Source organism: Phyllobates terribilis, unplaced genomic scaffold, assembly GCF_046119375.1.
Source record: "Phyllobates terribilis strain yellow unplaced genomic scaffold, ASM4611937v1 Scaffold_5__5_contigs__length_657084704, whole genome shotgun sequence".
Lineage (NCBI taxonomy): Eukaryota > Metazoa > Chordata > Amphibia > Anura > Dendrobatidae > Phyllobates > Phyllobates terribilis.
Genome location: NW_027362765.1, coordinates 511,803,728 through 511,825,676, shown reverse-complemented (window position 1 = coordinate 511,825,676; position 21,949 = coordinate 511,803,728). Strand labels below are relative to the sequence as shown.

At 38.8% G+C, this 21,949-nt stretch overlaps 1 protein-coding gene across 7 annotated transcripts in view; it reads left to right on the top strand.

Moving 5' to 3' along the window:
• PPP3CB (protein phosphatase 3 catalytic subunit beta) overlaps positions 1 to 21,719 on the top strand; it is a 71,976-nt gene extending 50,257 nt beyond the window's left edge. For 2 of the 7 annotated variants that reach the window (XM_073685648.1, XM_073685644.1), the window contains exons 11-15: positions 1,336 to 1,362; positions 7,277 to 7,361; positions 13,937 to 14,034; positions 18,181 to 18,210; positions 19,722 to 21,719. In XM_073685648.1, the coding sequence (XP_073541749.1) occupies positions 1,336 to 1,362; positions 7,277 to 7,361; positions 13,937 to 14,034; positions 18,181 to 18,210; positions 19,722 to 19,897 (416 nt within the window). In that variant the 3' untranslated portion in view covers positions 19,898 to 21,719. The remainder of the gene's footprint in view (positions 1 to 1,335; positions 1,363 to 7,276; positions 7,362 to 13,936; positions 14,035 to 18,180; positions 18,211 to 19,721) is intronic. The other 5 variants (XM_073685647.1, XM_073685646.1, XM_073685645.1 and 2 more) reach the window with 5 other exon arrangements.
• Positions 21,720 to 21,949: the final 230 nt, after the last annotated feature.

The window sequence follows — 21,949 nt, the reverse complement described above, 5'->3', positions numbered from 1 at the left end:
ATGGTGGCAGGTTTCCTTTTAATCTTTTCCCACAAAAATTTACATCAGTCTGCTCCGCTATAACTTGTTTCCCCACAGATCAGACTGCATGTTAGCATGACTGGTTCATATGAAATGATTACTCCACTGTTACTGTTTTCACATTTAAACTAAATCTATATAGCCATGAAATCTAATTTGTTACATCTATCTTTTTGGATAACTTTTATTTTTCCCTTTTTTATTTCAATTACACAATTGTATAATTTAAAAGTTAAAAAATCTGTGATTGTAAAGTTGTTTCTTTTGAAATCCTTTTCTTTATGCCATCAGTATTTGTGTTTTTTTTATGAGGAATGGAAGAATGTGACCATTTAGATTATTCCTGTTTATCAGCTAATGTAACTAGCTTAACATCTGTCTAAACTTCGGATCACAGTATAAACCTATGTGCCCTCCGTAATCTTGTGACTGTGAAGAGTAGAATGAGCTCGCAGTAATTCTGATTAGTTGTGAAAAGTTATCTTTCACTGGAATTCATTTTTGTTTTGCAAACCATTGCCACCAATGAAGTAAACCGCCCCGTGCATCTTCTGTCTGTTATACATTCACAATTTTTAGTGAAATATTGTAAACCACAAATGCCTGCTTGACTTGCTGCGCTGAAGTATTATGCTTATCCCATTCTTTTGTGCCACCACATTTACTTATCTGCTTTACAATCATTGTATTGTTACCTGCATTCACAGTGTTATGCTATTTAAGTATTTGCATTGCTAGAATAGTCACCATTTTATTCCCTCTTCATTTCCCATGCCCCTCTGTATATTTTTTACACAGTTTATCTTCTACTTTTTCCATATTACAGTGGCAGGCAAGTGACGCAGGCTGTCAGATATTTTATAGAGAGACATTGGGCGTGGGTTTTTTTTTTTTTTTTTTTGGTGAATATTATCCCGTGATCCGAAATCTTGTGCTGCTGATGGCATGTTTCAATTCTTAACCTTATAGTGTCTAGATATCTTTACTTTATTAGTATTTTTCACTTAACTCTACTGCAACACCTATAACAGCACGTTGATGGTTCTGTGGCCAATAAAGCGGGTTAACAACTTGTAAAATACTCGTGCCCAGCACCAAACTCAATATCTATATATTTATTGCCACCATTGTAGAGTCCCAGAATTGCAGCCTTTCTCTCTTCCTTTTTTCTTCTTCTTCTTCCTTTTTTTTGCCAGTCCACCCTCATTCTTGCTGCTGCCAAGTAAAATATCTTTTTTTTTTTTTTTTTTATTTGTCTCACTCACCTATTTCTCCATCGTTCACTTCCTTTTTTTCTGGACTCTCCATCTGAAGAACGACTCATATATGGCAATAGAAAAGGTACAGACCAGACAGAGCACCATTGTTTTGAAATATGACTTCCCAGTTTTTTTGAAGTTGCTACACGACACATTTAAACAATGTTACATGTCAGTAAAGTGTAGCATTTTTTTTCTTTGCTTTCCTTCCTTAGGTGTTTTTCTTCTTTCTGGCTCACACTTTTTTACCATGAGCATTTAATATAATTTGCGTTTTGCATTGTCAGAAGTCATATTCCTAGACATCTGTCTTTCTGTGCATGGCATTTTCTCTTCTGTTTCTTTCCATTCCTTCCATTCGTAGAGTCCATCCTCTTTGTCCGTATCTAACATTCCGTAACGTTGGCTCTGCATGACTGGGGAACACTTTCGTTTGTGTGTTACTGCTTCATGGTTTTAGTACTTGCCATTTTTTTCCTTTTACATTTCTGCATGTGATGTGTTTTCAAAGAATACTATCACTTTATTTAGATTGTTGTGAGAGCGATTCTGGGGAGGAAAACTGGATGTGTTGCCAATATTTTAGTTGATGATAAGTAATGTAATTTATGTGGTATGTTAAAGGGCATGTGTCAGCATAAAATGACTGTTCAAAGCAAGCACAGGTGTTCGGTGTACTCTTGGTATGGGGAACCACTCTGTGCTCCTTCCCAAGTACTTGTTTTCATCCATCCTTATTTTTCTCTGATAAAGCCAGAGGTGGGCAGAGATGGATGGAAAACAGGTAGGTGGGCAGATGCCCTAAACTTTGGGTATTCCTTGGGTGCACCAAGCATATTTACTTTATTTGAACAGTCATTTTGTGCTGACACTCATATTTTTTCTTTTCATGTATCTTTAGTTTTTCTTTCATTATGTATTTGCCTATTTTTTATATTTTTTCTAAGTAAAACCTAGACATATCTTCGATACATTTTTCATGTGTGCCTTTTTTTTTTACAGCCAAAAATCAGTTCTTTAACAAAGTGCTTAAAGGGGTTTTCCGATGAAAAAAATACAATCTATAGATCTTAAAATAAAAATATATTCCACAATTGGATGTGTTTTAAAATAAATAAATAAATTCCTGTGCTGAGATAAAATTATATCTTATTTTTTTTTTTAGTCATAAAATGTGTGTGGACATGTATGTCACGTAGTGTGAGTGTATTAAAGAAGTTGTCCACTACTTTTTCATTGATGCCCTATCCATAGGATAGGACATCGATGTTGGATCGGCCGGTGTCCAGCACCCCCGCCGATCAGCCGTCACTGTTTCCGGAGGCAGCCGCCGCCGGCCGGGCGTGCTTACTTGCTGTAGTGGCTGCCGCGGGGTACTGTACATCCGCCTCCTAATCAATTCAATGGGAGGCGGATCTGCAGCACCCCGAGGTGGCCACTACAGCTAGACAGCCAAACACCGCAAGTAAGTACTTCCAGCCGGCAGCCACCGGCACCGATAACAGCTGATCGGCGGGGATGACGGGTGCGGGACCCCGACCGATCAAACATTGATGCCCTATCCTATGGATAGGGCATTGATGAAAAAGTAGTGGACAACTTCTTTAATATACACACCTACCGCTGCTCTCTCTGGTGCCCAACGCCGTTCTTCTCTGTGACTTCAGTGGTCTGCAGACTGGCCTGGTCACGCTGCGCTCTGTGTGACCCAGAAGTCGATTTTACAATGAAAGCCTATGGAGCGTCAGAATGAAACTTTCCTTTTAAAATCAACTTCCGGCTCATGCATAGAGCGAGCCGGGTAGTCACAATTGTGATGGCCTCACTCATGAGCAGAGAAGAATGGCCTGGACACTGGAGAAAGTGGCGATAGGTGAGTATATTAATACACTCCTACTGCATGCATATACATACACATTTAATGAATAAAGTTAGTGGGAGTGCTTCTTTAAACATTCTTTACCACAGGGCTCTTTCACATGTCAGTGTTTCCAGTACGTGTGTTGTCCGTTTTCACACGTACCGGAGACACTTACACACGTACACCCACATGTCAGTGTGTATCCAGGAACCATGTGTCTGTGGGCAAAACACGCTGACATGTCCATTTTTTACACTCTGCACAAGCTGCAAAACGTCCCACACTCATGACACGCGGTGTAAAAATAGGAATAAAATTAAAAAATCCTTATACTCACCTGTCTGAAGTTAGAAAAAAAGTCCAGTGTCCCACGCTGTAATCCATCTGACAGATGTTTGGGAGCAGAGGAGAATGACTCGCTGCATCGAGTGGGTCCCTGCGCTGAGCTCAGTGAGTGACAGGACACCGCTTGGTGAGCTCAGCGCAGGGGCCCGCTCGCTGCAGTGAGTCATTCTCCTCTGCTTCTGAGCATGTTTGGTCGCCTGTCGGTTAGATGGATTACAGCTTGGGACATTGGATTTTTTTCAACTTTGGACAGGTGAGTATAAGGATTTTTTATTTTATTCTGATTTTTACAGTTGCTGAATACAAAGGGGGGGGCACAATACAACTGTCAGCATTGTCCCCAGGGTACATTGATGACAGATGCTGCCAGCACCTGGTGCTTGGGAGCAGTAGAAATTGTACCGCTGATTCCCAGGCACCGATATGTGTGAACTCTCTGGTATGATCAGACCTTGTTCCTGTACAGTCAGACACAGCCATTACACAGTACACAGCAGGGGAACATTTATAAGATTATTTCGGCACAGAAGTATTATTTATTTATTTATTTTAGCACCTCAAATTGTGGAACCTGCTTTTATTCCAAGATCTATTAAGTATAATGTACTTTGTAGAAAAACTCCTTTAAATGAATGCATTTGTGGCCATAGTATGCCAGATAGAGTATGTACATACTGCTTGGAATACTTGTTGCAGACTTTTATTTTATTATTTTTTTTCTTTCCATTTTTGGCTTTGTTTGATAAGTATTCCTTTAATGCAAAGTAAAGCAACAGCGTCAACTATAGTTTCCCAACATCAGTAATAATTGCAAAAAAAGGTGGGCAAGACTTTCAAAGAGTAAAGATCACAGTATCAGTCATACTGTATTCTAAACTAATAACCGCTTTGAACAACTCCCCTATTTATTTTAAAAATGAATGAATAAATTGACAAGTGGGTGTTACCATTTTCCTTGTCTCATGCTTGTGACTCTAGATAGTCTGGTAATGTTAGCCCTGATTGGTAAATGTCAGAGTGCCAGGACAAGCTCTTTTAAATGAAATCCAAACACAAGTAATTGCATAAAAACTGGATAGGAGAATAGAAGAGAATAACTGGAAGCCCTTTTCACTTTTGGAGACACGAGCTTGAAGATTTAGGCTGGTGGATCATTGAGTTTGTGGTGTGGCATTGTGACTACATATCTATAGATTTTCTATGGTTTAACATGGCGACCTACCACAGGCGCAAATGTTTCCAAATGTGTTCGATTCTCTGTCACTGGTTGCAAGCCAACTTGCAGTAGACTACAAGGCCAAAATCATGTGACTGTGACCCCTAGTAAAATGCAGAACAGGGGGTTGGGGAAGACTGATGTTGTGCTAGTGACACATGATCAAAGTGCACAACCAATGCGTCACTAGTGTAGACAGTTGTCTATTATGCCCGATGCTTGGCATATTAGGCTTTGTTGAATAATGAAGGAAAAAGAAAAAAACACACTCAGGCAGACTTATTTTCCCCTTAGTGTTACGTACGTTTTTCTGAATTGGACTGCAATATTCTGTCTGGTATTTGCCATAGGTCACTTTTACCCCAGTGTAGGCTTAGCAGCAGATTACTTGCCCTGCTAGTACCTAAAGCCAAGCAGCCTCTGTGCTCTGCCATTCAGGCTGTGTACTGTGCTTTATTTACAGAGGTACTCTCCCATAGAATCTGCTTTTACACAAAAAAATTAAATATATACGGGTTTGTAGAGAATGGAACAGAAAAAATACAGTCGTGGCCAAAAGTTTTGAGACTGGCACAAATTTTGGTTTTCAAAGGTTGCTGCTTCATTGCTTTTAGATGTTTTATTCAGATGTTTTCTATGGTTACTGAAGTACAATTAATCATTATTGCACAAGTTTTTACACTTTTATTGACAAATACATCGCATTTATGCAAAGGCTGAATATTTACAGTGTTGTCCCTTATTTTTGAAGACTTGTGCAATTCGCCCTGGCAGCTTTATATCCGCTTTTGGGCCAAATCCTGACTGGTGGTAACCCATTCTTGTCTAATTAGTGCTTGGTATTTATCATAATTTGTGTTTTTCTTTATCCATCTGCTTTTTGAGAATTGACCACATGTTCTGAATTGGATGAGATCTGGGGAATTTCTTGGGCACAAACCCAAAATTTCAATGTTTTGTTCACCAAGCCACTTATTTATCTTGTGACTTGGTGCCCCATGTTGGAAAAAACATTGTTCATCACCAAATTGCCCCTGTATCTTTGGGAGAAATTTCTCTTGAGAATGTTTTACATATGATTCTTAGACAAAATTGTGAGTGAGCTCACTGTTTGGATGGAAAGCCCCCACACATGAATGGTCTGAGGATACTTTACTGTTGGCATGACACAGGACTCGTGGTATGTCTTACCTTTTCTCCAGACAATCATTCTTCAAGATATTCCATATAGTCTGTCCTTGATGTCTTTCTTGAAGATTAGTGGCTTTCTTGACACCAGGCGAGTCTCCAAAAACTTTTGCCGCCCTTTGCGTGCAGATGCACTGTCACCTGCCTACTGCCATTCCTACTCCGACTCTGCGCTGGTGTTGAACTGATCTCATAGCTGAAGTCTTTTTAGGAGACACTACTACCACTTGCTGGACTTTCTTGGTACCGTGAAGCTTTCTTCACTTCAGTTGAACCTCTAACTTTCAAGTTCTAGATCAGTGTTTCCCAAACTCCTGTCTTCATGACCCCCAACACGTCATGTTTTCAGGATTTCCTTAGTATTGCACAGGTGATGGAATTAAGGCATCAGAAACTGCTACAGATTCTCTCACCTGTGCAGTACTAAGCAAATCCTGAAAACATGACGTGTTGGGGGGGCCGTGAGGATGGGTTTGGGAAACACTTCCAGATAATCCAATAAATGGTTGGGTTACCGGCAACCATACAAGCAGCAATATCCTTGCCTCTAAAGCCCTTTTGATGCAAGCAATGATAACTGCAAAACAAAACAATATTTTGTTAGTCTCAAAGCTTTTGTCCACGACTGTATGTCCTATAAAAATCTCACAAGCATACAGAGGTACGGTTAAAGTCCCAAAAATTCGTATAGGTGTCATGTAGCAGTTCTGTACAGAGCCTTAATAAGGTATTATAAGCTTAGTTTATACATGCTGGCTTCTTACAACTAGAGTGATCCATTGACAGAAAAAGATTATACTCCACGTTTTTTCTTTCTTATAATTTTCTTGGCTTGACTTGTGACATCAGTTAGTGACAGCATATATTTGTATGAATGAAAGTGACCAAATTTTATTGAAGCATTTTTAATTTTCTTCCATTTTGTATATAAGAATGGGGTTCACCTACAATTTTGTGTTTTTAGTCCTCAGAACAGGTGAGTGGAATAGAATGATAAAGGAAAAAAAAAAAATAGTTTTTCTCCAAAACACATAAAAGCCCATGGTTGTATGTTCCATGTAATCCTCTCCATACATTACTACGCTTCTCTCTGATCATTCAGTGTTTTAACGCCTTGTTATCTGAATGTCACATGTTCACATCTACAATTGACTTGAAGCTCTTAACAGCAAGAATGGACCTCCCCCCACCCACAGTTCAGCAGTCTTTTTGCTCTGGTTTGTTTCATATCTTGCTTTATCAGTGTACTTAACCAAAAAAGAGTGTAAGTTTGTAAAAACAAACTTTATAAAGCGTGTGGTGGTGTGTTGCAATTTGTGTAAGATTTGTTGTACTATTCTGTGAACGGTCTATTCTTGAGCTTGAGATTCTTTATTCCATTGAAAGTAGGTACAGCTGCAGCTCGTAAAGAAATAATCAGGAATAAAATACGGGCAATCGGAAAGATGGCGCGAGTCTTCTCTGTGCTCAGGTACGTGGAAATGTGTATCTCGTGCAAATACCACTATGATCAGGAGCCTTTTATTTAATTGGTTATTTTTGATACCTGGTCTGGTGCTTCAAGCCAAAATAACAGCAATATTAAATTTACAGAGCTGGACGGTTTTTCTTTCTTGCTTGGTTATTCAAATTACTGTCTTTTTTTTTTTTTTTTTTTTTCCGTGTCACTTTCTCCATCCTTTAAACTATTTTAGATACAGTGCTCAGCATAAATGAGTACTTATTTGACAAATAAGATTTTAACCAATATATCTCTGAATACAAGAACAATTTCCCATAACATTGAGCTTCATAACATTTTTTTTTTAACCCATTACATGAAATTGGGGTTAATATAACTTTCATTACATGTTATGGGTTAAAAAATATTCTGTGAAACAGTCTTGTCCATTTTGGAAATTGTTCTTGTGCTCAGTAAGATAATAGTTAAAATCTTTTCAAACTGGGTGTACTCATTTATGCTCCGCATTGTATCTATTTGATATATCTTTGACTTTTTTTTTTTTTTTTTTTAAATATGGCCAGAAAGGGTGGCGTTTCTTGTAACCGTGGTTCAGATTGGATTTTTTTTTTTAACATGTTGCCGCTGCCTCCATTTAAACCTGTCCTCCTGCTTTCAAGATGGTCAAATCGGTGTCATCTTTCCAAGGTGTGATCACTCCTTTTTAGATGCAGACTAACGAGCAGATCTAATTTGATGCAGGTGTTAGTTTTGGAAATGAAAATTTACAGGGTGATTCCATAATTTTTTCCCTCTGCTTGGTCTGAAAAAAATTACCCTTAGAGAGTACCACATTTTTTTTCTTGATTTCTTTTAGTGTTTCTTAAAGCCATAAAGTTGCCATTTGAAATGACTTTAGTTTTGTGCCATGTCTGTGATCTGCTTTTTTTCAACAACATTAAACAACTGAATGAACATCCTCCGAGCCCGGTGATTCCATAATTTTTGCCAGGGGTTTTAGTCACTCTAGTGCCCTCCACGAGAAGTGTATATTCACTCTAGTGCCCTCCACGTGAAATGTATAGTCCCTTTTCCGTCCCCTGTTAATCATGATCAGATGATATAATAAGAAAACTGAATTGTTTTCATTTTTTATTCTTTAATAGCAATATAAGTTCTGCATAGTACCACTTCATCTTTCTGCGATCACATGCAATATATGTCCTATCGTTAGGAGAATGCTATTTCAGCTGCATGATTAAATGACATTTTTCACTTGTGACTTTCTCATGTTTCATTGTTTTATGATGGGGAAAAACTAAATAGTTTATAAAAAATCATCAAGGTTATTTTCTGGGAACAGCTAACCCCCATCTTTGATATATTTTTCCTTGGTAACTTACCTTGGAATTTGTTGAGATTGGAGCTTGGTCAGACACCAGTCGTGGGAATACTCTAGGCGGCATCCACTGCCTGTGATAGCCACACTATAACCTCTGAGCGGATCCTTTACCAGCCATGCAGCTGATGGGTGGGTATGTTCAGGATTGCATCTCGGTTATGCTTTGGAGCAAATCCTGACAACTTGCTCTGCATGCTCACTCTTTTGGATCCTGTGTTTATTTTTTATTCTTCTACATCTGGAAAATTCTTGAACTTCCTATTTATTGTGGTGTGCTCCTCTATATTCTGATTACTTGGCACATAATCTTTACCGCTCATTTTCAGATGGATTGCTATTTTAGGCTTCATTCACATGGTGTTTTTTTTCGGTCAGTGTGATGTTTGTATGCACAACTGGCTGCACTCTGATCCATTATTACCGATTTTCCACATGGGAAAATCACAGTATGCACTATTCTGGTTCATTTTACAGATCCGAATAGTGCATGAAACCTCAGGTAGCTCCTGCACCCATCCACTTTGTGGATGAGCACACAATGCCATTCACCTCTGCAGTTTGTGAATATGACTGGCCTGATTTTTACAATGGTTTTCGGAATCTGGCCTAATACAATATAAGTAACATAAATTGAGAAATACAGCATGGCCTACATAAGACTGAACGGCTTTGTTTGTAATCATTTTTATCACAAATTCAAAAGAATTAGTATTCCTTTTACTATAGTGGATATAGAAATCCCTATTTTTGCCTCGGTAGATAATTTAAATGAAAACTTAATTACTTTTAATTACACGTTAGTATGTACAGTGGCTTGCTAAAGTATTCATCTCCTTGGCCTTTTACCTATCTTTTTGTTACATTATAACCTGTGTTTAAATATTTTTGTAATCTGATTTCTGTGTGATGCATCAGCACTAAATAGTCTTAAGTTGGTGAAGTGAGAAAATTATAGGCATACATTAAATTTATGGGATCAAATAACTAAAAATCGGCATGTGCATATGTATTCACCCCTTTTGTGATGAAGCCACAGAGACTGCAACACCATTAAGCAAGACTAAACAACACCATGAAGACCAAGGAGATCTCCAAACAAGTCAAGGACAAAGTAAATGAGAAGTACAAGTCAGGGTTGGGTTAATTAAAATAAAAAAAATCCCAATCTCTGATGATCCCCGGGAGCACTGTCAAATCCATTATCATAAAATGGAAAGAACATGGTACCACAACAAACCTGCCAAGAGAGGGCCGCCCACCAAAACTCTCAGCCCGGGCAAGGAGGGTATTAATCAGAGAGACAGCTAGGAGCCCAAAGGTAACCCTGAAGAAGCTGCAGAGTTCCCATGCAGAAACGGTATATATCTGTCCATATTACCACAATAAGTCCTACACTCCATAGAGGTGGCCTTCATGCAAGAGTGGGCAGAAAAAACCCTTTCCTTATTTATTTTTTTAATTTATTTTACTAACCTGTATAGTGCCATTAATTCCACAGTGTTGTACAGACATTATCAGCACTGTCACCTTTGGGGCTCACAATCTAAATTCCCTATCGGTATGTCTTTTGAGTGTAGGAGGAAACCGGAGTACCCGGAGGAAACCCATACAAACACAGGGAGAACATACAAACACCTTGCAGATGTTGTCCTTAGTGGCATTTGAACCCAGGATCCAAGCTCTGCAATGCTGCAGTGCCAAACACTGAGCCACCGTGCTGCCCTACACAAAAAAATTAAGGCTCATTTTGAGTTTGTCAAAAGACTCGTGGGAGACTCCCCAAATGTATGGAGGAAGGTGCTGTGGTCAGATGAGACCAAAATTGAACTTTTTGTCCTCCAAGGTAAACGCTATGTCTGGCGCCAAACCAACACAGCAAGAACACCATCCCCACAGTGAAACATGGCGGTGACAGCATTATACTGTGGGAATGTTTTTGGCAGCAGGGACAGGGAAAATGATCCGAGTTTAAGAGCAGATGGGTGGTGCAAAATACTAGGACTTGAAGACAGCTGTTCACCAGAGGAAACCATCTAACTTGAAGGAGCTGGAACAGTTTTGCCTTGAGGAATGGGCAAAAATCCCAGTGGCAACATGTGGAAATCTCATACTTATTCAAAGCGACTTGCAGCTGTAATTGCCGCAAAAGGAGTCTCTACAAAGTACTAACTTTAGAAGGGTGAATAGTTATGCACACTGAAGTTTTTAGTTATTTTGTCGTATTTGTTGTTTCCACAAAAAAAAAACAAATGCTCACAGTTGTAGGCATATTCTTAAAAATGTGAAATTCCAGGTTGTGAGGTTACAAAACACAGATAAATGCCAAGGGGTGAATATTTTTGCAAGCCACTGTAGTTAAAAATATGATTTGTTCTCCAAAAACACCTACAAAGTCTTGAATTGTTTTATCCGTTTTTAGAAGTCACTAATTCACTGATGACTATAAGGCACTGAAAATATTTAAAATCTATCTATTGGTATGCCTTACATATTTGATTTAACAAACTGTATTAGAAGTTGTGAACAAAACAAAATAAGGGTCTATTGAAACTATAATTAAATAATAAAAAAATAACCGGTCTATGGCTGCCCACTCGCTTCTTTAAAACCCCACATGTGGTGTTTTTTTTTTTGTTTTTTTTTTTTAACTTGACACTTTGTTAGGTATACTGTGTAATGCTACGTTCACACATGTTGGGTTTTTCTGAATCACAAATCTGCAGCAAAACATGATCTCTGGCAGGACATCAGCTGCGTCAAAAACGCAAGTTATGCTGCATTTTTTGTGCTTTTTTTTTCCCACGGTCCTTCTGTCTATTTATGCATGTACATAAAGTTCTGTGAAAAAAAGAACTCCATTCTATTTTGCCATCAAAAACGCTGAAAAAACAGTGATGCAAATTTTGGTGCGTTTTTGATGCGTTTTTCCAGTGGTTTTTTTTCATTGCCCATTACTTCCTATGGGTGAAAAAACGCTGAAAGAAGTGACATGCTCTATTTTCCAAAAACCCAACCAAGGCACAAAATATCCAGCGCAAAAAAAATGTGTGAACTGAGAATTCTAGTTTCTCATCGACTTTGCTGGTACTGCAAAATGCTGCTGAAAATTTGCATAAAAATCTGCATTAAAAAATGGTGAGAAAACCCAACATGTGTTAACATAGCCTACGTGTTATGAAGTTATTAACAGTCACCATCTTCTTCCACTTTCAGCAGCATTCCTTGTCTGCTCCAGTACCATGTGAACACATCTGTAACTTGCCAGATCACTGAGTGGAGGTTACTCTTAGGCTTGGGTCACATGGTTGTTGATTCTCTCACGCGAAGGAATCGCGTCAATTATGGTAATGACACTCGGCTAAAACACAGATTAGTGTTTGAGCCCAGTGTCAATTTACTGTGATCCCATTCTCTCACATGATAGAATTGCATCACAGGTGCGGAGAAGACAGAGAACTTATTTACTCCATTGTCTGTGTCCACGTAAATCGGACTGCACTCAGATGACATCTGTCAGAGATTGACAGCGGCATTTAACAAGTTCACGGACGCTTGTGGAGCAGAGCTTCACCCACTCCTGTTAAGAAGCAAATGATGGCTGAATAATACAGCCATCATCCAGGAAAGATCTAAGCTTGGCTTGCGAGCACGCATCAAAGTCCGGGGCAAAACATATGATGTAACTGTACCTCAAATGTCAGGAAGGGGTTAAATAAAAAGGACAACCTCAGACTGATGATGGGCACTCTTTAAGTCAATGAAGGGATCTTCCTCTTATCTACCTCAGATAGGAGGCATATCAATAAAGATAAAAATGTTTCTATTTTTTTCACTCTTGTGTTGGATCAGTGAATAAAATGTGCTTTTAGTCTTTAGTTGTTTTTTTTTTAAGTTTTTTTTTTTTGTAACCAGATTTCACAATACAAACAACATATGTTAGTAAATGATCTTAGACCTGATTAAGTAGGTGTACTCACTGCCTAAATTCTGTCAGAATCTACAGTGTGCAAACGGAGCATAAGGGTTAGTGAACTACTTCCCCAAAGTAGCATGGTCTCTGTGATTGAGACCTGTGAGACTAGTCTTCATATCGACAGCCTTTTCATGGGTGCATATTTGCTTGGGTTGTCTTCATGAAATATGATGAGAACAGAGTATGTATACTGAGGGGTGGGTACTTTTGGAAAAGCATTTTCCCCCAGGAAGATTAAGACCCCCCAATTCATCAAGTCTGACCTTTTGCAGTCCACTCTTGATGAAGGACGAATGAATTAATGAATTTGGCACATCTTTCAGCTGCTGTTGGCTGGAGCTGGTGAAAATAAATGACAAAAGTTGCAAAACGTTTGCAGAACTATGAGTTGTGCTAAAATTTTGCAACATTTCAACCAGCTTTATACCAGAACTCTGGTGAAAACTGATGAATTGGGACATAAGAATGGTGAGCTAGTTACCCAGCTAGTAATAGAATATCAGTGTCGTGTCATGTGACAAGGCTCGCTTAAGAGTTGATATTGACTTTTAGGATTGCTACTTCCTATAGGTGGCACTAGAATTCTAGTCCTCTTCCTCTCTGAAGAGACAATTTGTATATTTCCCAGAGGAACATTGTAGCTTAAGTCTCCTCACCTTGACATGCTTAACATGTCAATCTCCGCAAGGAGAAACGTTACCCCTTGAATGCCAGTTGGACGCCTCTCACCAATCCAAACCAGAACTCACACTTTGCACTGACGAGGGGCAGTACCCCGAAACGGTGTCTGCAAATTGAGATTCTGGTTCTCGCTTTTATCCGAAGTCATGTGACCCTAAGAGGGTCGATATTGACTTTTAGGATTGCTACTTCCTATAGGTGGCACTAGAGTTCTAGTCTGCCTCTCTGAAGAGACAAACTACATATCAGTGAAACAGGTTTTGGTTTTCCCTTGTACCACCAGGAGATTTCAAGTTATAAGTCGCCATGCCCAACATCCTGAACAAGCCTTTCTGCTTCCTGTTTTGTGTTGACTTTTTCTTGATTCTGCAACTGTTACAGCATGGGGTGACTGCCAGTTGTAAAATGCAGAATATATAGATATGTTTTTGTTTGTTCCCTCTGTTTGCACTTTGTCTGCTGTCTAGATCCTGTCAATATATCAACAATATCTGATTACTCTGATCCAGTTAGTCATCACAAGTGACCAATATCCTTTCTTTCTTCAAGGGAGGAGAGTGAAAGTGTCCTGACACTGAAGGGTTTAACCCCAACTGGAATGCTGCCAAGCGGGGTGCTGGCTGGTGGACGGCAGACTTTACAAAGTGGTAATGATGAGCTGCTTGCTGTACCTCGGATGGATTGCTGCACAACTTGCTTCCTATTCAACCCTACACCTAATGCTTGCAGGGAATATCTAATGCTTTTAGCGCCTGTTTTAGCAGCTGATGCTAGTGCATTGCACAGTTTGACTAATACACTGAGCACTAGACATCCATACCAGGGTACAAACTTATTAGCACTTTGCCCATGATACTTATTGATCCTGATGAAGCTACAAAATGCCACAGTAATGGAAAAGGCCAAACTAATACTGCCAAAGCTCTGTATTGGTAGATGCATATGTTTTGTACCCTGGTAGAGCCTGTAAAGTGTCAAGTTAAGTGGTCTCTGTAAATTGTCTCTGCTTATCTCTTTTGTTCTTATTCATTCTTCTTTCTCAAAGATGTGGATTCTTCTTACTGTACTAATAATTCTGCTATATATGTAGAAATGTCTGTTTTATGTTTAACCAATAGACCTTTTTGCCTTTGAGGGCTGCTCTACACATCATATGTGTTTACATGTATCCTAGGTATTAAGTGTTTTTTTGTGTTTAAAGGCATGGGGGTAGGTTGGGTGGTGGTGGTGGTGGTAAAGAATATTTTCCAGGAATCAATACCTATAAAATATCCCTTCCACTGATCATGGGATCAGGGGTCCCGATTCCCTATCTGAATTGAACAGTTCTTGACAGCCACTCCTTTAAAACGGGGATCACAGGACCTCTGTTCTCTCATGATTATGGATGGTCCCCCAGCAATCAGCGACATCCCTTGCCTTGTGAATAGGTGGCAAGTATTGATTTTTGGGGAACCACTTCGGTATCCGTCATCTCTATTGAATGAAGCAAAAGAAGAATCTTGGTACTAGAGGAGTACTGTGAAATTCCTTTAATCCAGCATCCAGAACCCCCACAATTCTGATAATGCAGCACTTGAGAAACAGAGCAGAGAAAACCAGCTGGGAGTCATGGTTAAAGTTGCAGTGAAATAAAATTAATTATGGAATTAAAGGGGTTGTCCGGGACTTTTAAAATTCACAGCCTATCCTTAAGTTAGGTCGTCAGTACTAAATCGGTGGGGATGTGATACCCGGCATCTCTCTGCCGATCAGCTGTTCCCAGTGTCGGATTATGGAACATCACAGCTCCATCAACTGCATAGTGGCCACAGCGGGGTACTGCAGATACAATCGAATAGGGTCAGATGTGCAGTAGCTGGCCATGGCCACTATGCAGATGAGGGAGCTGTGCTGTGCAGCTCCACAAGTGACCTCATCCGGCCGGCTCTAGGAACAGCTGATCATTTGGGTTGTGCCGGGTGTCGCATCCTCCTTGAACTGGTATTGATGACCTATCCTAAGGATAGGCCATCAATATTAAAATACCAGAAAACCTCTTTAACATAATGAGTGCTTTACAGCTTCATATTCTATAGCTGTCATATAAGCCAGAATATTTGGTAATTTTACACCCATTATGTCTTATTAATAAGAATTTATATGAAGTACTTTATATTAGGTTTTCATGTACAAGACTAAACCTGGTATTGTATGTCTTCCAACTGTGACACTAAAGTAGTTCACGGTAAAATTGGTTTAGTGGTTATTTTAAAAGTTATGGCACATGACTAGGATGCACCTTCACTTCATGGTCTGATCTCTGTTACCCCCGCCAGTGCTGAGAATGAAGGGGCCACAATGCTGGCATAGTTCTCACACCTGCTGGAGGAGAAACAGTCAATGGATTATACACAAGGGTTGTTGCCCAATAATCTCTAGTATTAGTGAAGATTGGGCTCCAACTGATCATGCATTGATATTTTAGGACTACTCCTCCAAATATAAGTTTATCTTCTGATTTGAGGATCCTCCTCTTAATAAAAGGGTTTTGGGGAGCTCTTGACAGTCCTTGCAGAAAATACATGCAGATGGAAACTGATTTTCATTTTAGAAACCATTCACTGGACATTTTTATTTCTTTAAATGTGACTGTGAATGATCTATAAAATGGAATATTTCCATGATGTGATACATTATTGTGTGTAGCTTAGAAAGACACATCCCTAGAGGTACTGCTGTCATCCATTAGGTAGTTCTTAAAGGGAATCTGTCACCAGGTTTTTGCTGCCACTTAGTTTACTGGGTGCAGCCATTGTGATATAATCACAGTTTTTGGTTGTAGCATGTAGCAGAGCTCAGAAAGCTGCCCCCAGCCACACCACCATTTTCTGTGTACATTGACTATTGACAGTGAGCTGCTTATCAGAGAAGGAGGTGTGGTCAGACCAGGGCTTACATGTGCATTAGTCTGGCAGTGATCTTTTGATGATCTAATGTTCATTGTATGGGAACAGCAAATAGCCTAATAAGTGACACATCCCTGAAATCTGTGTCTCAGCCCCTACATCATGCTGTCCTCAGATTACATTGCAAAAACCTGCTGGCAGATTCCCTTTAATTTGTTCTAGATTTTCCTTTTTATATATCCTCAACATCTAGAAAACCAAGGGGATTTTCAGCAGTCTTATCACTTTAAATGGCAGCTTTAGGTCACGTTCAGTATTTAGTCAGTATTTTACCTCAGTATTTGTAAGCCAAAACCAGGAGAGGAACAATCAGGAAAAGTATAATAGAAACAAGTCACCAATTCTGTATTTATCACCCACTCCTGGTATTGGCTTATACATACTGTGCAGGCAAGGGAAGACTGAGGGAACAACCAGTTGAGTGGTGGTGGTGTTTTCTTCCCCCTAAACAAAACAGATTCTGCACCTTTTTGGGGGTCATATTTTACTAGGTCCATTTTTTGACTCCTGTAATCAGAAACAAGAGTGAATAAGTTCTCTCCATCTCTGTTCTTACATGCACCTTTATAGCGGCTCATTGCACATTTAGTCTGGTACATTTTGTGTAAAATATTACATGCAATCAAACTATTCTAAAACTTACACACCGCAGTCTATGATGGCGAAGCATTTTACTTTACTTTCTAAACTTTATTCATTAAACTCTTCTGCCATTTGTAGTGTTCTGTCCATTCGGGTGAAGAAGCTCATGTGACTATGCAGCCAGTGACATTAGCGTATTCTAGACCTTTCCTTTCTATATATACTATAGTTGCTGCCAGAGCACAGCAGCTCTGTCATTTCTATAGTGGCTGGGTACTGCAGATCTACCTTGTATTCAAGTGAATAGTGGTGGACTCTAGTTCCCAGCCGCGGACACTATAGTTTTGACGCAGCTGCTGTGTTATGGCAACATCTGAGCACTTCAGCTGATTCAAGGGAGTGAGGGGAGTATCGCCCCTAAGAATCAGATATCGATGGCCTATCCTAAGGTTAGGCCATCAATCAAAACTAGTGGCCAACCTCTTTAAAGGAATATTACTGACAAAACTAAAAATGATGTCAATAGATTTGTCACTTGGACTCTTTGAGCATCTGAAAATTGCCAACTGGTCCCATTTTTGTGACTTGCTGGGGGAATTTCCTAGTGATCAGCCTGGTGCAACACTGTGCAATGCACCATCTTCAATGTCCTGAGCTTTTTCTGTAAGGTTAGTCTCACAAAGCTGTAATATTACTGAAGCATCTAATCCACTAGATAGTCTTGTGACTGTTAGAGGTGTCTGAAATTAACCTAGTATTATACACTCCTATGAATGCTAGAGCATAGTACTTGCCAGTTGACCCTGCATAAGTTCAGGATAGATTAGCGATCTGGCTGCCCACAGGTAGAACACCCTAATATTACAGATACTGGAGACCTGGGATCTTTGGGGTCTATTGAGTTGGGAGAAGCCTCTAACATTATTTACAAAAGAAGTTGCCTTTTCTTGTTTTTTTTACTGCAACGAGTAAAGATTTTGGCTTTTTCTTTAAACATACCATAGACATTACTAAAAACGCATCTTTCGCATAATGTATTAATGTAATGTGCATTTTCCATTTTTTGCTATCAAACTAAGCATTGCCAATCTAACCAACTTGCTTTTTGAAATGCATCTGCTTTATATGAGAAAGTGAATATTTGTATGAATCATACTTTTGGGTTTATAACTATAGAATTGGTCATTGCCTTTTTTTTGTTATCGATTTTACACTTTTCATCTTTTTCATTCATTTTGCATGCATCTGCTCACTTCTGTACAGCCACAGTTGAGGCAATTGAGGCTGATAAAGGTATGCTTAGTGTCTTTGCTACCAGCAGAGATTTCTTTGGGTTGGGGGAGTCAAATGTTATATGTAGTTCTGACCCGGTTTTAACTTGCACAACCAGAGATGGATCTTTTTACTGATCCGTCCCCCTGTTCTGTACCCCCAGATGAATTATCTGTGTCTTATTTCCTCCCTGTGGCATGGTTCTATAGAGTAAATTGGATCTGTTTTTTCCTTATTTTATTTTTTTTTATTCTTTACACTTCACTAGAACTTTTTTTGTGTACTTTTGTTCTGTGTTGTGTGGTGGAAGGAAAGATCTAATTTCTAGATCCATTTCTTCTCTTGAAGTTTAATTTATGCATGACCCGACATCCCAATTATCGTGGTATACCCCTCTTTTATGTGGTTGTACAGCTGTTCTGGTGGTGCAAGGTATTCTGTTTTGTAACCTTTCTATTTTAGCCTAGTGGAAGCAACTACTGTTGTGAAATCTAATCACAAGGTTTGAGATGCAAACTCATTTCTATGCCACGGTATTTTTTGGGTTATAAGCAAATATACAGCATTATTATCTTACAGTGTATATACAGGGTTCCTTTCAGTTAAAAATACACCATACACCTAACCCTTGTTGCCAGTCTTTGGCCTCACCAGTTATGCTTTCATGTGCAGCATGTGGCTATTGGGGCCAGTGATTGGCTGCAGCGGTCACAATAATGTTTTTTAAATGCCATTTCTTAACCCCTTTGGGTATTTCTTTTTTTCCGTTACCAGATTTTTCAGGCTGCACGTATGGTAATATTCTAGAAAGGGATGCCCAGCAGGATCTTAACCCCCAATTATAGTTACTTTCTCATAAATGTCTACTTCTGAGACCATCTCCAAAAATTCACTTGAAGATTAAAAAGTGATATTGCTTTAAAAAAAAATTATATATATTAATTTATATTATTATTTTTTTTTACTGTTTTAGGATTACTGTCCCTTCAGACATTCTAGGAAGATGACATATAGCTTATAAAATACTGTGAAGCCAGCTTAGATATGCACACCAAACGCTTACAAGTTTTGGAGGCAGAGTATACCCTTTGTATTGTAATCTGTGGACTTGGCTGCTGCAAAAATCTGCAACATATAGAGCATGACAGATAAAAGGAGCCATACGTAACAAAACCTGGTTGTATGATATGTACAGTATGCTGTAATACACTGCAGATTTTTTTTTTTTAATCTGCATATGAATGGAATAATGGATTCCCTCTTACTGTTGTTTATTTTTTGCAGCAAAAATAAAATTGCAATAAACTTGGGCACCACCCTGCACACAAACACTCTTGAGGTGATCTATAAGATGAGCTATAGTTATACGTGACTGTATTTCAGAACACAGTACATTATAGTAACAGTATTTGCTGAAGCATGGAGCTGTAATTGTACGGAAGGATTAAAATGACACTTTACGAGTGTTCAGTTTTTCCAGCGAAGCTGCACGGCAATGAACCTTCTCTAACTTTCCCTATTTGTATTTTAAGCAATACGAGGATTCTCTCCACAACATAAAATCTGCAGCTTTGAAGAAGCGAAGGGATTGGACAGGATCAACGAAAGGATGCCTCCCAGGAAAGATGCCAGGCAGCAAGACGGTATTAATTCAGTAAATACAAATGCCAAGGAAAATAACGGGACTGGTAACAACAACGCCCAGTGACTGCTCCATGTCCAGGTTTACTCTCACACCTTGCCTGAGAAGTCCTAGATTCCTGCTTTGTGATAGAACAGCTTCAATAGCCATGGAGCACTAGAAGACCCAATAAGAGACAGCTGAACGTCCTGGAAAACGCAGCAGATGCCTATGTGTAAACTGTAAATCCAAATGTAAAGATCTGGAATCCTACATGGGCAAGTCCAGAACCTGCCTGCTGATGGTCTCTGAATCATGGGAAATCATTGGGCTGTTTTTCATGAAAGCACATCTAGTGTAGCATCTCACGCTTATCATTGTCGACACTTAAGTTTACAAATGGAAATCTGTTTTTGTTCACTAGCTAGAATTTTTTTTTGTCTCTTTTTTTTTTTTCAATCAGAATTTAAGTACATCCCTTTAAATCTGCTATTTATTTAAGACATTTGTTTATTAAATGTCTTTAAAAGATTAGACTTGTCTTGCATATACCGAGGCTGCAAGATGCACTTTGCAAACCTACAAAGCGCAATGCCAAAATACCCGTTGGCTGTCCTGGCGTGCTGACCTCAGGTGTATTAATTAGATGTCGCTGATTATGTATTATATATTCACTGTATTTTTTAGTTTAAAGGATTACAGAAGATTTCTACATAGGAACATTTATTACTTGAACGCAGATCAAACAGATATTTAATTTCAATACTTTGTGCCCAAAACATGTGGAGATTTTTTTTTCCTTCTTCTCAGCCCTTAAGTCTAAAATACAAAAAGATTTTCAAAAAGGATAAAAAATAAATAAATAAAGCATTCATTCTTAGGGTACTTTTAATTGAGCAATGTACATTCTGTTAAAGTAAATTTTGATTCATATCAAGTCTGTAAAGCTTGGCATTGTATTTTGTGTATGCATGTTTTCTTTTTTGCAGATATTTAATATATAAACCTATGATGTACAGGAACTGCATCTATAGGTTACATAGATGTTATTGATACTTTTTAGTTTATTGTGAGTATTAAAGTTACTTCTATGGCTGATCACATGACTGCGTAGCTGCAGAGTTTTGACTTGACTTATTTCTGCAGAGACTTTGCGGAGCCTTTGCCGAACGTAAGGAAGTTGCTCTGCCCAACCGTTACAACATTAGTGACTGTAAATCCAAGACTGCATGTTCATTTCTTTTGATATTTGCTGGACTGCTAAGTTTAAACTCCCAACAATTTACTACTTTGTTCCACAAATGAAATGTACTGATTTCCATTGTATTTTTGGTATATATTTTGACATCTTACCTTTTGCATCTTTGCGACATCACTTGAAAACATGACTCCATTAAGGTCACCTGCCCCTCCAGCCCTTTATCCCCCCTCATTTCCATGCTTTACAATTTGTACATATTCCTCATCCAGGTTGAAATTTTATGCATGTTCTGAATTATCTAAGAGTTTTATAAAACTGTAGCACACGATACATTTTGTGCATGGGCCGCTGCTCTGAACAGTGTGTCAATTTTTGTATGTTCCTGCCCTTTTGCTTTTTAATATAAGAATCTAGAATAAATAAAAAAAAAAAAAACTAAATAAATTTCCCTAATGGCTTAAAAGGAAAAACTGTTAATTGCCACATTACCATGCAACGAAAATGACTGAACTCCGTATATAATTCTCCATCAAAAACCTGTAGATGTGTAAGCCCTCTATGATAAAATGTATGTTTCTTCTATACTGCCAAACTTCTTCCTCTACAATATGCAACCTATTTGCAGGCGATAATGTATGATGTTCTCCCAAATAAAATGAAATGTATTTAACAATAAATGATTCTTGCTGTTTGTCAGTACAGACAAGACTTCTGGAGTGTTGTGGTCTTTACTAAGGAGCGCAGCCAGTGAGGAGATCACGGTGGCATAAATTGTAATTGTGGGGTGTTGGGATCGGTAAACTGGAATTCCACAAGAAAGATGCCATAGAAAATGGCTTCGAAAGGAAAACAAAGACAAGCGCACATTGGGGTATTAGCGTTTGGTATATATAGTTATGGACTACTAATTATGTTCTTTTTTCTTTGAAGTTTCAGCA